Below are 15802 nucleotides of genomic sequence, written 5' to 3'. Positions count from 1 at the left end.
TTCACCTCGACGGTCAACTGCGGGAACACCACCACCCCCCTCAGGGCCAGCATCACGTCTACAGTACGAGTGCCGGTGAAGTATTCACGACCTCCACCAGTTCCAAAGGTCCAAATCATCCACCTCAACCTCCCCCTCCGCATTGTCTCCACCTCCACCTTTCTCCGTCGAAATACCTCGTGTATGGGTCTGGATACCTTCACTCGCCTCGACTTGCCCATTCGCGACCTCTAATCTAGATATTCTTGGAGATGAGATGACCTTTTGATCCCCTCAGCCCTTGGACGGACTGAGCGTCGTAAAGGAAACCCCTCCATCAGAGCTATCGCTGGAGCTTCCAGCTGACTTGGGAATATTCAATGATTCGGGAACAGAAGGCTCCTCTGGGTTCGAGATCAGACTTCACGCAGTCTATATCGTAGGGAATCACACTACTCTGGTCAATATCTACATCAACTGACTGTTTTCGCAGACAGGAAAATTATAATTCTACCGCCCGACCGCGTGTTGCATCTGGAAAAGAACCTACCCTTAGTGCATCCCGCAACAACAATCACTCCCTCTTCTCCTTTGGTGGAACTGCTGCTGCCGACGAGAAATCCAGTAATACCTTCGAATTCCTACCTTCACCTAGTTTCGACGACCTTCAAAGTAGCATAGCATCCGCGTCCGATGATTTCAAGAATCTCTTTCCGGCACCTGGAGGACAAAGCATACTGGGGGAAAAGCGATCGATCGAAGCAATGACTGAGGGACGGGCGACTGGCACTATGTCTGGGACCGGCGCAGGTCGTGGGACAACTGGCCCGCGCCCTGCAAGGGCCGCCTCTCTTCTGCGGAGGCAGAGCACATCTACACGGCAGAGCAGTATTTCGTCAATCGGGTCTGGGGCATCAGGATCAATGGATCCCCCAAGCGCTCCCCTCGCAATGCGAAATCGACGACAGCCTCAGCATCCTCCAATATCTGCAAGCGCTGCAACCAACGCAAGAGCTCCTCGCAAATCTATAGGTCCTGGGGTAATTGATACCGACTACGCGAGACCTGCCCAAAGGCGGCGCCCAAGTTTAGCATCCAACACATCATTGGGGGGCGTATCAGATGCTGGAGGAGTATCTACCCGAGTAAATATTGGTGGTACTACAAGTTACACTGAAGGCGCTCGGGGATTAACAGCGTCGCGGGCCGCAAAAACGAAATCACTCCAACCACCTTCAAGGCAAGGGCAAACACATTTGACACCAAAAAGCAGTACCCCAGATCACAACAGGTCCTCACTGTATGCTGGACGATCACCTGGAAGATCAAATGGACAGGGCGCAACTACTCCATCGTCTGCGAAACGTATGTCAGTAATGCCTCCTTCCAATTCCCATGCCAGTGGACTTGGCGCGAGAACCGTGAGCCCTACGGATGCTCGACGGGCCAAACGGTTATCGGTCCTTCAGCCTGCGCCTCCAATGCCGAATACGCCACCCCAACCAGAAGAGTCAAACTTTAGAGCCTCTCCGCGATCGCCATCGATGCTACCGCGAAAGATTCCGACACCAGCGTCATCTCGAACCACACCTGACCTCACCCGTAAGTCTTATAGCTCCGGCTTGTCAATTGGGTCAAATGCAAGCTATAACACTTCTCAAACCTCTTCAGGTTCACTACAACCCCGATTATCAATACCACCAGCATCGTCCCGACTACCCACGCCGAAAACTAGAAATATACATAGCTCAACTGGGAATAATGAGGAGGAAGAGGTTCCCCCCGTACCCGCGATACCTAAAGCTTACGAATCTCCAAAAGACTCGCCTTCAGAACCACCATTCTTCAAGCGGAAGTCGAGTTTGCCTTTTGATGCTAGCAGTATACACAGTATATCAACAAATAGTTTGTCAGGGAGGACTTCTGCAAAAGAGCCTGTCAAGAACGAGCGACCTCCAAAACCGCGGAAACAGGCGATGCCCGCGAACTCTGATGCTGATCAGAATAATCCGACGCCGGTGAATGCGAAAAAGAAGAATCTCCAGCCTTTGAGATTACCACCGCTAAATCTGTTACCGCTGAGCACCCCTACAACGACGAAGATTGCCGCTCTTCATGAGCCGACATATTCAGATGGTCAAGTGACTCCACCACCACGAAGAGCAAACGCAAAAACCCCAAGCACTCCAATGACTGCATCCAAAGCTTCATTTTTCTCTCGAAATCGGTCGGACGAGAAGATTGAGCCGAATGTAAGAAGCAACACTTCGACGCACCATCTTCGATCTGAATCGCCGCAGATGGGAAGCGGTTCCGAGGCGTCGAAACCAATTCCTATAAGTAACCGACAGCCGAGAACAACAGTCTCGCCATTCATATCTTCTTCTCTCCCGAAGAATGGTGAAGAACACTCATACATGCCAAGATCCAAAACAAGTGGTGATTTCATGAACCATGATGCAGTGGCTGAGCCTGCTCGGCCTGCGAGATTGACCGGTCCAAGGGCTCCCAAAGACAAAGCTCCGAAAACCGAAACGCATACAGACATCTCAAGTCCAGAGGAGCCAGCAACTCCTTCCTCTGGGTCGTCTTTACGGCGGAAACTGAGTCTCGGTTGGAAACGAACCACGTCCAAGGGCAGCAATAGCATATCTCAAGCGGCAAATGAAAGGCGCTCAGAGTATCCGCCTGCACCACCGAAACATGACAATATGCCACCTCCAAGATTACCTGCGTCCGCGACTTTAAACAACTTGAACAACTACACTATTCCAAGCCCTAGTCCTTCAATCAAATCTAATCCGACCTACCTCGATTCTAAGAGACGGAAGAGTTCGGCGTCAAGCTTGAGTACGTTCGCTGGCCATGACCGGACGAGAAGCGATTCATGGGGCTTAAATGGTAGCCCTAAAAAGGAAGATCCACACAAGACCGAAAAACCAGCTTCCGCCGCTCCACGAACGACTTCGTCTGCTATACACAAGATGCTATCCTCGAAAGCTTCAAACAGTACGATGAAAGTGCAGGCGCAAGACCCCTGGACTGTGGATCTTGATAAACAAGACATGGTCGCAGAAAGTGAGATGAAGAGGCTGGCTTCGAAGCGAAAAGAGACAGAGCAAGCTGCACGTGTTTTGGACAGTCTGAAGAAGCGGGCGACACCAAAGGAGCGAGTTGGCCCGCAACAGGCGCTTCAGATCGCCAATCTTAATATATATGAACGTGGTGAGATCGTAGACTACAAGGACGTCTTCTTTTGTGGAACTCAAAGTGCCGCCAAGCATTCTGGGGATTTGTCTTCAGAGGCTGCCAACTTTGGATACGATGATGACCGTGGGGATTATACGATTGCAATGGGAGATCACCTCTCATATAGATATGAAATTATCGATCTGCTTGGGAAAGGGAGTTTTGGTCAGGTGGTCAGATGTATAGACCACAAGACTGGTGGGTTGGTTGCGATCAAGATTATCAGAAACAAGAAGAGGTTCCATCAGCAAGCTTTGGTCGAGGTCAATATTCTGCAAAAGCTGCGCGAATGGGTAGGTACATAGAGCGACTCGGAAATACGCGATGCTAATATGTTTCCAGGATCCCCATAATAAGTACAGTATGGTCAACTTCGTACAAAGTTTCTACTTCCGCGGTCATCTTTGCATCTCTACTGAGCTCCTAGATATGAACCTTTACGAATTCATCAAATCAAACTCCTTCAAAGGCTTTCCTCTAGAGGTGGTGCGACGATTTACGAAGCAGATGTTGAACAGTTTGCTTCTGCTCAAGTCAAAGAAAGTCATTCACTGTGATCTCAAGCCCGAGAACATCCTCTTGACCCATCCGATGCACTCTGAAATCAAGGTCATTGATTTCGGCTCGAGTTGCTTTGAGAATGAACGAGTCTACACCTACATTCAGTCTCGCTTCTACCGTTCACCAGAAGTAATTCTTGGCATGACCTATGGAATGCCAATCGATATGTGGTCTCTTGGCTGCATCCTCGCCGAGCTTCTTACCGGCGTGCCCATTTTCCCAGGAGAAAATGAACAAGAACAACTGGCCTGCATAATGGAAGTCTTTGGACCCCCGGAGAAACACCTGATTGAAAAATCTACGCGGCGGAAACTCTTCTTCGATTCCTTAGGCAAACCCCGTCTTACAGTATCATCAAAGGGCCGAAGACGTCGTCCGAGCAGTAAGACACTGCCGCAGGTGTTGAAGTGTGAGGATGAGACATTTTTGGACTTCTTGACCAGGTGTTTGAGATGGGATCCAGAAAGGAGGATGAGGCCTGATGAGGCTGTACGACATGAATTTATCACTGGCAAGAAGATCGCCACTGCACCCGTGTCTCGCACGACTCGAAATGAATCGCCGATAAAACGCACACATACTACCACCACACTAGCGAACACCAACCGCCCGCTTCCCGAACCGCCAACCACGAGTTTCAAGAACGGAAACCCGGTTCGGACTGCTGCCAGTCCGATTAAAAATGCAATGAACACAAATCGACGCGCAAGTAATATTGGTAGTGTGAATAGTGTGGGAATTGGGAGTAAGAGGACAAGTACTGGGGGACCGGTGGTCGGTGGAAGTGGGCTTCCAAGGGTTATGACGCGGAGCGTGTCTAAAGATCTCGCTTCTGCAGGTGCGACGGCTGCAATGAGCTCGAGTAGGAGATAGATGACTGAGATGAACTGTATATGAGGGTGGGATAGACGGCGGGTCTGGAGGGGATAAATTCTCTTGTTCGACTTTTTGAGCATAGTTTGCGGACGGATGGGGCGTTGTTTTCTGTGCGATTCGCTTCATACCCCCTTTCTTTTGATTAATTTTCCCTCGAGATGCAGTCGGTTCCGGGGGTACGTATAGCAGTGCCTGGGATGGGCATCCGAAAAAGGGTGGCATTTTCACTGGCCGTTTGTTGTTTTTGTTGTCCTTGTTGTCCCTAGATGGTGGCTGGCCGCTGGCTTGGCCTGTCTGTAGTGAGTGGTAGTCACGGTGGGCGCAATGGCATGAATGGGGGAAGGGTGGGTGAGGTAGAGGATTGATGGATGCTGCTATGAGAGAATGAATGAATTAAGTGTATATTAATGTTTTTGCTGCATCCCTGTCTACAGGGCATACATATATACATACGCATGCATGCATGAGCGGAACACACAAACAAAAAGATGAGATGAGATGAGCAATGAAAGAGATATTCTGAGCTGAACTGAAATGAGTGCAGTGCAAATTCCTTGTGCATATAAACTACCGGTATAGCGCCTTACAGTTATCCAAGGCGCAGAGGGCCTATGCCATTCTGTTAGTGCTAAATAGAGTAGGTCATTCATTTTCAATTTGATGTATATTTTGTTTATTTCCTGGTTCTTGTTTTCTTGGATACCTATAACCTGATATATTCTTCATACGTCAATGCCGCTCTCGAGATGCTTTAACTGTATGTGGAGTGTTTTACGGCCTTTTATATAAGAACTACTAGATATGTAGGCATTCCCAGGGGCCAATTTAGACTTGCACGTGACCGACCAGCTGGACTTCCAGGCTGACCCCAATGGCCCCTAGACCCGTTTTTGACGCTGGTTCGCGTGGTGCCCTCTGATGAGGGCTCCTAGCGCCTGATATTCGGGGTTACGTTCACCACCACGAGCCCGGTCAGATATTAGGAAAAGTAGACTAAAACACATAAACATTGCATATGAAAGAAAAGCTAAGACAATATCAAAATCTCACTCAGCCCAGCAAACGAAATAGGAAATATATGAATAGGTCACGAATATCAAACTTGATTTGATTATATGCATTTCTATGGCCCCGAAGTTGCGACTCGCAAGGTTGTATGTACGGGTATGCCTTTCCAATCTAAACGCCAACTCCAAAAAGCGGATCATGTCCTGCTTCGCTCTAATGCTTCCCAGAATAATTATTACAAGAATCAGATGTGTTTTGTTTCCGCATTTCAGATATTAGGCATGGCCTTCTCTGCTATCAGAGGCCATGTGAGGAACAAGCCCAACGCAGGGAAATAACTGTCTTGCATTAGCTCGGTTTCCAACAGCCAGAAAGCCTGGGCACTTACAACATGGATACATCTCCAACGTGTCTGATGTGTTTGCCCCAATCCGCCTTTTGAGATGCTTGGGTTGTGGGGTATCGCTCAAATGGATGAGGCTCGAAGTTTCGGACTGCAGAGCGGGCTCGGGCGCCTATTGACATTGCGCGGCGTTGGACCATGGTGCGGATGAGTGGTGTCATTGGCGGCATTTTGATTTTTGGGGTGTGTGAGATAGAGCTTGAGTTGAGATGTTTTGGTTGAGAGTGGAATTGTTTGGTGGAGTTGAGATTGATTGATGTCTTCTTGACTGTACTGTGTATATTGGATGCAGAAAGGAAAGCTGCATGAGGTAGATGGGACGATGAAATATATACTTACCATGGTATGAGATGAAGGGAAACATACGGCGGGGACCTACGTGTGGAATAGCAATGGTGAGGTGATAATTGAGAAGTATCGTACGAAGACCTGAGCTGGCCAACTGCAAAATCAGGCGACTTCTCGAGAAACATTGAACCATGGACGAATCAGAGGAGGAGCGAAATAAGCACACGAACCGGGGGAAGGAAACATGGCAGTCACGATTATGCCATGAGGTGTTCATGATGTACCACGCGGGGAAGAAACGGAAATAGAGAGGAAGAGTGGCGTGTTGATGGATTGAGGTGGGCTGATATAGAGAGAAAATGAGTGGGACTCACTCGACTCGGAGCGTTCCGATGCATCACATGACTGATCCTGCATATGATCTTGGGGCAATTTTACTTTCTCGGGACGTACTCGTTCAAAATGGGAATGCTAATTCCAAAAAGAGAAAATGTTCCCAAAGTACCAACTGCATCTAGGTTGAATCTATTAAAGATAAAATGGAGAGTCTATTCAAAGACTAAAGTAGCATCACGTGATTATGGTATACACCTACATAGAGCAACTCTGAAAAGCTAGAGCTGCAACTACATCTGATGTGATATTATATTGGACTTCTATAAGCTCTGGCTCCATATGAAATACGCAGTTGAAAGAAAGTGTTCGACTTGCAAAGCTTGATCCAGGTCTCGTGATCATTGGAAGCCCAAAAACTGCTTGCAAAAAACCACCCTTTTAATAAATAACAAGGTACGGAATTGACACCTCTTTCAAAGCCCGATATAAGGAAAAAGTACTTAAAAGGATAGTTAGGAAATTTTGTCATCACGTGCATATCCCAGACCTCTTTTGGTTCGGCAAAAATGCTACGACATGAAACCTCCCAACATCTTCGAAAACACGCTTCTTCTGCACACTTGTTGCTCAGACTCTTCTGAATGCCCTCGGCAGTCTCATCGCCACTCTAGACTTTTCCAAATAGATCTTTTACGAGAAAGGCATCACCGGAACCTCTTTCTACCGCAATTGAGCGCTAAGTGAATCTTAAGCCACTTGAAAGTTCGAGGTGCCATGGCTAGATTCGAAATGCTTCATTCTCACTCGTCTTCATCTCAGCCAGTGCTTCAACCCTTCTTCTGTTAAGATCAACTTGCTTGAAGTTCAGAACACTACTAGTCTTGGGCAGTATTGTTTTGACGTTGTGGCTATGCGATTTGCAACATTAGGCAGGGCCCGAAGCTGCTACAAACTTTGGGGCCGAGTTTGAGGGGCCAAGGTCCTCTTCTGGAGATGTTTGCGAGCTACTGCCCCACGAAGTTTCTTGCAAGTAGCAAAGGAATTATCCGATTCGCCAAGTTTTACATGGAAAATCGTTTTCCCTCAATGCTGTGCGTCAAGTGCTATGTGTTGGTGGTTCGCGCCAGTCCAAGCTTCCTCTGCAGAGATACGAGATGTTTGAGGATCTACGCGATCCATGAACGTTCCGATCGCTACGAAAAGACCCCTTGAGGCTACTGATACATCTCTATCGAGTTTGTGGGCCGCTTAGACAATCAAAACATTGGTGGAGCCAGTCGAAGCTCGTCGTTTAGACCTCCTGTTTAACATATGGCCAAGGGCCAAACAATGAGAGCCTCAAGTTGCGACCTGCTGCGGGGGACTAATCGCGGAACAATAATGATCCTCAATGATTTCCACCACGTTGATTCTCACAGGGTACTATGTTGAATCTTCTTGGAGATCCTAAGCGGTTCATTAGGCCTACTCGGGTAAGCAGATGCTCGACATCACCCTTCTACCCTGTATCACTCCCGGAATTGGATTTGATCCTCTTTGAATACCCAATCGCTGTTCTTGCTCTACTCCAGATCTTAGCTGTACACAGCCTCAACGAAGTAACGCTGGCGATCTGTGGTCGGATATCTCCTGTCTCGGATGAGGTATCACCACGCCTCTGTAGTGAGATCTGGTTTCCAAACAAGAAGAATCTTTTGATAATGTCAGAAGGGGCAGTAAGCAGTGCCAAGCCCCGGAACCTGTTCTTTCCTACTGCTAAGCTTTTTGGCAATAGCTTGGGAATCACATTTTGTATAAGATCAACTTCAACTTCCGCTCAATATCACTCTTCTCATCATCACCATCATCATCTTCTTCAGTCTTCAGGCTTCAGCTTCTTCTGCCATCTTTTCTGCTTTTTCTTCCGTGCCCGGTGCCGGTAATCTTTGTTCCAACTTTAAATAACAATCTTTAATTTTTACTTTCCATCTCCCAGCTCATATATCAACTATTCAAAATGCAATATTCATCAACAATCCTCCTCGTAGCCTTCGCTGCTACCAACATTCTCGCCCACGGCGTCATAGACTCCGTCAAAGGCGCCAATGCAGTAACCATGCCTGGTCTCTCCGGTAAGTCATCCATCTCCAAGTCCAATAATCCAAACTAATACTTAATTTCCCAGTCGCGGACGGTACTCCTCGTGACTGTGCCACCCCTAGCTGCGGAGCCGAAGCCGACACCTCCATCATTCGCAGCAATGAGCTCGGAACCAGCAAGGCCACTGCTCTCGGCCGCACCAGCACAGGCCCCGTCGATGCATCCAAGATGATCGCAGCTTTTATGGGCGGAAACGCCAACACAACTGCCGCCAAAGCAGCTCGTGAGGTCCACGACGCGATGATGCAGCGCCGGTCTCTCGGCGTCCGCGCAGCAAGCGGGGGTGTCAAGACCCCAGCGGGCACCAAGGAGACAGCCGTCAAAGCCGCCACAGGAGCCGGCGCCACATCCGGCCTGCCAACCTGCGCCGACGACGGAACGGTCACCATGACCTTCCACCAAGTCAACCAAGATGGAGCCGGTCCCCTAACCGCAATGGTGGACCCCACGTCCGGCGGCACAGACGCATCCGCCTTCCAAACCGCCCAGGTCACCCAGAACGTCCCCGGCGTCGGCATCGGCGGTCTCTCGGCTGCCACCACCATGGACTTCCCCGTCGCTATCCAGATGCCCGCTGGCATGACTTGCTCCGGTACTGCGGGAGGCGCTACGGGCGTGTGTGTGGCCAAGCTGCAGAACGCAGCTCTTGCTGGGCCGTTTGGTGGATCGGCTGCTTTCACTCAGTCGCCTGCTGCTAAGAAGCGGGCTATCGAGTATAACCTCAGCAAACGCCGCTTCGCTCGTGCTATGGCCTCTAATGACAACTAGAGGTCTTCACTTGCTTGGTTTTCGATGTTTGAGAAGATCGGTTGGTGGTTTGTTGGTCAGTTTGTATATGTATATATAACATGAGAAGCTGGGAATCTCTTTTTTTTTTTTCTCGGGATGAAGCCGGCCTGCTGTCTGTTTGTTTGCTAGAGTGATTTGATAGAGACTGGGATTTTGTCACTCATTGGGATGCAGGTGGGGTTGAATGTACAGTGTAGATATGAAATGGAATTGTTACTCCGCATTTTACTTGATTCTGATGCATTTCCTGGTGACTCTACCCTACTTCTACTTCAACTTCCGCTTCACTTTCTTATTCCTTTACATATTGCACTTTACCCAGCAATACTCGGTACTCATTCATTCTTCTGTCTCCATTTCCCCCCCTGAGAGGAATCCGGGGTACTCAATCAACCACGGTCGGTGATTTACAACTCAAAAGAGGGACACGACGCAATGCGATGCAGGGCGGCGCTTCAGGGACAACCGGCAATTTGTAGTATGGAGGTTGCGCTGATCGTTCGTCTCTGGGCGCGGAAATAGATGGAATAGAATAAATGGTCAAGGAGAAGTACAAGTAGAGGTAGAGTGAGTGTGCAATCCATGGTATTAAAACAAGAACATCTATACAATAATTCATAACTTCATACCCCCAAACCAGCCGCACCCCCAAACGCCATCCCAATCCAATGCAATCATTGTTACAGAACCAAAATCAGAACCATTAATCCTTACTCGGACTCGTACCAACACCCCCCATGATCAAGCTCTCCAACTCCCATGGACTCAACGTACTTCTTCTCCTATTCGCTCTCCCGCCCTGAGCTCTCCCCAACGCAGTAGCTTTCCGCTTTCGCGAAGAAACCTCGCTCGATGCCGTTTCGTTCAAGGGCGCCGCTTCGTTTCTCTTTGGTGATGGGGCCGGTGGCGGAGCCATTTTTTCAGTACTGCTGCGATTCAACTTGGCAGCCTTAATTTTAGCCCTCACTCTCGCAGCATCAGCTTCTCGTTCTGTCGCAGCTAGTTTCGCTGCTATAGATGCCATAGTCAGGGGACTTTGCTGCGGCAATCCTTCTCGTGGGCGAGGTAGGCGACTCGATGGTGTTTGCTGCAGTTTTGGCACGGAAGTGGAGTGGGATTTAGGGGCTGTGTTTGAGACCTTTCGTGGTGAACGTTGAGACACGTTTGATGTTTTGAGGAGGGAGACTTCGTCAGAAGGTGTTGCTGAGAGTTGGGAGTTTTGACTTTGGTTCTTGCGTTGGCTTTGGGGTGTGGATTTTGCTTTGCGAGGTGGGGAAGATTGCATTTGAAGTAAGTCGAAGGTGTTTTCTTCGACAATTGTTGTGAATCCTTCTTTTTCAGGTGAAGGTAGTCTGCGGTTCCCAGCTGTTTCTCGGAGTGGAGAGAGTTGTGGTGCTGGACCGGGTGATAGTGAAGAGGCTGTCTCGATAGTCATATCTTGCTGTTCTTCTTCGAATGCTTCTTTTGATATCTCGTCCTCTGGCTCCTCGTCAAAAAGGCTGGATTCAGAATCTTCACAGTCCTCGTCAAAGTCCGGCTCTTCTGGAGTAGGAAGTCCAGAATCGTCCATCGCATCGATATCTGCCTGCGTGTCGCCTTCGCCTTCTTCCATAAGTGTTGATAACTGGAATTCTTGGGCATTCTCTTCTTCTTTACGCTTTAAGGGGCTCAGCTTGAGACCCATCTTCAGTTCTTCCAGGTTCACAGTCTGGCCGCTCCTAGTCATTCGTTTGCTCCACCCTTCCATCATCTGGACAGCGTCTCGCCATCTTGACTCCATCCTTTCCCATCCCTCCCTCAGTCGAATGATCTCCTCTTCTCTGACTTCGACCTCTTCCAATGGCACAAATGACGGATTTGTCAACAAAGTTCGCAGGTGTTCGATCACGAAATCCATCTCTGCAGCAAGACTTTCATACCCAGCATCCATTTGGACAACCATATTTCCTTCGTGATCCTTTTCGCACCCGCTCAGACTCCTCAGCGAATCCACCGTCCTCCGAAGCAAACCCCCAATATTTTCATTCTCCTCGCTCAGCCCTCTTGCCAGCTCCGTCAAAAACTCATTCGTTTCCATTCGTAAGTCGTAATTCGCGTCATCAGTCCCAACACTCGCTCCAGCTTTCGCAACCTCCTCACCTACTCCAGCAGTAACATTAATAGTAACAACACCCACAGCCTTCCCACTGCCTCGCGCTCGTCCTCCCTCACCAACGTGTTTCTTCATGCTTTCAATAGCACGTTCCCTCTTCCGAACCTCATTGGCACACTGATTCCTTGTCTGATTAACCAGTATCCTCATCCTCCCCATCTCCTCTTTCAACCCCCGAGCCGCATGTTCCGCGCCACGAATCTGCTGTTTGAATGCGCGCTCCGCCGCTTCTGCTAATCCCACTTTCCGTTGCGCCTCCGCATATTTGTTATTCAGACGCTCGAAATCTGTCGTCTGGCGCAGGGAATCGGCGCGTAGAGTACGGATGGTTTGCGACAGGGTTTCGCGTTGTGTAGCATCGCGCTGGGCAAGCACGTCAGTACTATCGTAGAAGAATTCGTCGCGTAATAACTCACATCTCTTCGCAATATCAGATCGTTTACTATGCTCATGACTTTCCCCATGGTGGCCTCCATTCCTCCTTCGCCTTTATCAGGGCATGCGAAGTCGATTGTTTGGCCATTTCGTAGTAGGCCACGGGAAAGAAGTTGGTTGTTGATATATAGCGAAGCGGTACGCAGATTATCGGATTCCATTTTGTCCATAAAGCTTTTAGGGAGTTGGGCCTCTGAATGGAGTTCTGTCGAGGTTGTGACTGTTCGAGGATTTGTTATGGTATTCATGCGCTGGCCGCGTTGCTGTGTAAACAAGTGCCAAGCCTTTGCGGCAGGGGTACTGGACAAGAGCTATTCGAGCTATTTTGGCCAAACCAAACCTTCACCCTTTAAAATAAGGGGATATTCCCGTTGAGCATCTCGTGTATATCTCTGGAAGTCTCCAAATATTATAAAGCAGGATCAGCGTTCCAAGAATCCACTGCAGTTTAAGAGCATCAGCAGATCCATGTCACTCCCATCATCCCATGGCTCAATTCAACGTTAACGTCCAGCAACCATATTGCATGGGAAAAGACCGCTTTTGCCTATCGCCCAGCTTCATTTCCTGGCGGTAATACTCTACGTGTTTATGGTTGTTTGAATATATCTTTTCACTTTGCCATAGAAATGCAGCCCTGCAGTAGATGGGTCAGCGTTGCTAACTGTCTTTTTATGATCAAGGATTGAGCATTTGGCTATCTCGGAAAGGGTACTCCTTGTATTGTTACTCTCAAATAGTACAATTACCAGAACCCAAAGGATGGTGCCTGCTATTCCACTCGCAAATGCGAACTAATCATCCAGCTCATCAACACCTCTGGTGGATCAAGCATCAACCATGTCTAGCTTGCAATTGTTGACATTCCCCACATAATTTCTAACATTCTTCGGACTTTCCTCGCCATTTAGATCGCCTTACTCCCTATCTTGTTCATCCTCTTCATCCTCTCCCTCTTCCTCTTCATTGGCTTCAGGTTTCCTCCTCTTCTGCTTCCGTTTCTGCGTCTTTTGCTGCTTCCGCTTCTGCTTCCCTTTCTTCTTTATATCTTGATTAAAGCAAAAGATAAAGTCTAAAAATGTCGACATCTCCTTTCCGCCCAACTTTTCCTCCTGATCAGACAGCAGCTCTACGAACTTCTGTGAATTATCTATAATTTTCTTATCTTGCTCGTGTTTGGGAAGGTGGAAACTGTAGCTGCCATCGAGGTTTGTTGTTCTCATAGTGTTCAGCAAGGACTCTAGCTTGTGACCGGTTACCGTACCGGCGTACGAGACTGCGGCGTCTTCTACGGCTGTGGCGACTGCTTCGGCCTGGAATCCGGGTTGCAAGTCATCCCTCGGGCGTTGCTTGTTGTCATAACTATGTTTGTTGTTCGTTGAAAATGGTCGGACGTCCCAAGAGGAAGGATCTTTTCTTTATATTATGGGCTTGTAGGACAATAGCGGCGGATTTTTATCTCATGTTATTGCTAAGAACTTTCACTAGGGTTCAAGAAATTGCAGCCTGTTTTAGTTTTCCGACAAAGGATGTAACCGAGGGTCCGCAGGTGCGGTTGTCAACGCCAAGTAATGCATATTCAGAATGACCGAACGGCTCCCTTCTATTTTCGCAAATTCGGTTGGTTTGCATAGAGTTGTCATCCCATATACCTAGAATGTTGGTGGGCTCGTCTGTACCATGGGATGTTTGCGCGCTGGATTGCCTAGGGTCTGTTGTTGGAGGACTCTTAGCGCGATTGTCGCAGTAGACCGACGAGGACTGGTTCTCTGTGAAAGTGTTTGATCTATTCGAGGCGTACTCATTTCTCGAGGCCAGGTAGATGTCTTTCGGGTAGGATGAATAATTACGGAAAGTAGCATCTTGAGGGAAATTGGAAGTGAAACTTGGAGCAGTCGCTTTTTCTTTCATTCTCTTAGCCTGATGGGTACTTTCGTCCTCGGCGCACTTATGCTTATTTGTATATCGCAGATTCCCAGGCGAGCCTGGGGAAGATACTTCCAATGTCCTGATTTCTTTACGCAGGTTGGATACCAAGGCCACTGCAGCAGCTAACTCGTCTTTCTTCTTTCGAAGTGCTGCTTGAGCTTGTTGTTGATTTTGGATGGTCGTTGGATCATTCGTATTGGAGACGTCTGCGAAAGCTAGTGCTTTAATCTCATTATTACGGTAAATCTCGTCAACTTCTATCTCCGATTTGATGGGACTGCTCTCGTTTTGCATCAAATCTTGCGGCGCTATTCCAAAATTCTTAAATGTTGGAGACACTTGTTGCATGAAAGGCGACATCTCGGTGGCAGAGGGATTTTCTGATCAGTAGTTAGTTTATTAGAATCCATGTTACAGATGTTCGGAAACCTACCTTGGTCTAAAGAAGTTACCCAATCAGAATCTGAAAACAGCTTATCTTGATTTGGCAAAGGTCCATAGGAGTCCAATATCTCCTCCATTATCTTCATTTGCGTGCTCGGATTTTGGGTGACTTCAGCAATATATGTCGAGTACGAGTCATTGGTTCCATCCTCGCGCGGTAATTCAAACGAAATATCTTTGCACGTGCTCTCGTTCGGGAAGCCTACAACACAATCAGTACACTTGAATTTTAAGAGGGATGGGCTTTTAATACCAGGATTCAGTTCGGTGAATCGAAAGAATTCGTCGGACGTCATATCCATGTCTTTAGCCTGTGTTTCTTGGCTGGCGAAAAGTGGCACCCAGGGAATTTCGGTATACCCATACAGTGTTGGGTCACAGGCTGGAACTGTTGCTTCTTGACCAAATAGTGATGCCGTGGTGGAACGCGTAGTAGCTATGGATGTGAAAGAAGTGAAATCGTTGGCATCTGAACATTCTGGTATTTTTGGAGTGAAATCATCCACCAAGCTTGACCTTCGTGAGTCAAGTGTTGGAGAAGCGGCACTGGTAGTGGGTTGGTCTAAACAGGTCGACTTGGTATCACTATTGTTCAGATCCTTGCTAGTCTTAGTATTGTGCGATGATTTAGAAGCCAGAGTGGCATTCTTTTTCCACCGTGAAACATGATACTGAAGACAGCGAGCTCTGGAAGGAACATTGTCAGCCCATATTTTCAACACGACACAAAAATATATCGCGAAGACTTACTTGGCATCTTTCCCAAGCAGTCTTCTATTTCGTCTTCTTTCCTCCATTTCAATGGGCATTCCATTAGCCCATTCCACACCTTGCAGTCGCTTGAGAATACTCTCCAGAGAATTGGTTTTTGATTGAAGCGCTCGGGACTTGTTAGGCTCGGCCTTGAGGCGCAGGATCTCTTCTTTAAAGAAGCCGAACTCTTTCTTGATGACTGTATTTTTGAGAGTCTCGCTCCATGTAAAGCCTCCCTGCTTCTTGAGTTGAATTTTCCATTCATCGTAGCTCAGCCCCTGGCCAAGTAGCTTGCTCATAATTCTGTCCAGTGCCGCATCATCCTCCACTCGTCTTGATATTGTTTTGGTAAATGGCTCGGCAGCCGTAGGGAGTTGACACGAAGCCATCTCTATAAGGATAGTATCGGATCAAGATGTCAGTAGGGAGATCGCAGCTATAGTTCGAAGGCAAGCTGTAGG

The 15802-nt window shown here is 48.2% G+C and overlaps 4 protein-coding genes across 4 annotated transcripts; 2 read left to right on the top strand and 2 right to left on the bottom strand.

Moving 5' to 3' along the window:
* Positions 1 to 359: 359 nt before the first annotated feature.
* pom1 (Dual specificity protein kinase) lies at positions 360 to 4662 on the top strand (the record flags this gene model as incomplete). The annotated part of the gene is made up of 3 exons (XM_031145875.1): positions 360 to 418; positions 473 to 3521; positions 3571 to 4662. 3 exons carry the CDS (start codon positions 360 to 362, stop codon positions 4660 to 4662), a joined length of 4200 nt encoding a protein of 1399 aa, XP_031008484.1.
* A 1279-nt stretch (positions 4663 to 5941) lies between these two features.
* LHYA1_G000885 (uncharacterized protein) lies at positions 5942 to 6246 on the bottom strand (the record flags this gene model as incomplete). Its single annotated transcript, XM_031145874.1, has 2 exons — positions 5942 to 6011; positions 6062 to 6246. The coding sequence occupies 2 exons, from the start codon at positions 6244 to 6246 to the stop codon at positions 5942 to 5944; spliced, it is 255 nt and encodes an 84-aa protein (XP_031008483.1).
* Positions 6247 to 8696: 2450 nt separating this feature from the next.
* On the top strand, positions 8697 to 9607 carry LHYA1_G000884 (uncharacterized protein; the record flags this gene model as incomplete). Its single annotated transcript, XM_031145873.1, has 2 exons — positions 8697 to 8811; positions 8865 to 9607. 2 exons carry the CDS (start codon positions 8697 to 8699, stop codon positions 9605 to 9607), a joined length of 858 nt encoding a protein of 285 aa, XP_031008482.1.
* Positions 9608 to 10331: 724 nt separating this feature from the next.
* LHYA1_G000883 (uncharacterized protein) lies at positions 10332 to 12376 on the bottom strand (the record flags this gene model as incomplete). Its single annotated transcript, XM_031145872.1, has 2 exons — positions 10332 to 12143; positions 12197 to 12376. 2 exons carry the CDS (start codon positions 12374 to 12376, stop codon positions 10332 to 10334), a joined length of 1992 nt encoding a protein of 663 aa, XP_031008481.1.
* Positions 12377 to 15802: the final 3426 nt, after the last annotated feature.

Source organism: Lachnellula hyalina (assembly GCF_007821495.1).
Source record: "Lachnellula hyalina strain CBS 185.66 chromosome Unknown contig00015, whole genome shotgun sequence".
NCBI lineage: Eukaryota > Fungi > Ascomycota > Leotiomycetes > Helotiales > Lachnaceae > Lachnellula > Lachnellula hyalina.
This window is presented reverse-complemented; position numbering and strand designations above follow the sequence as displayed.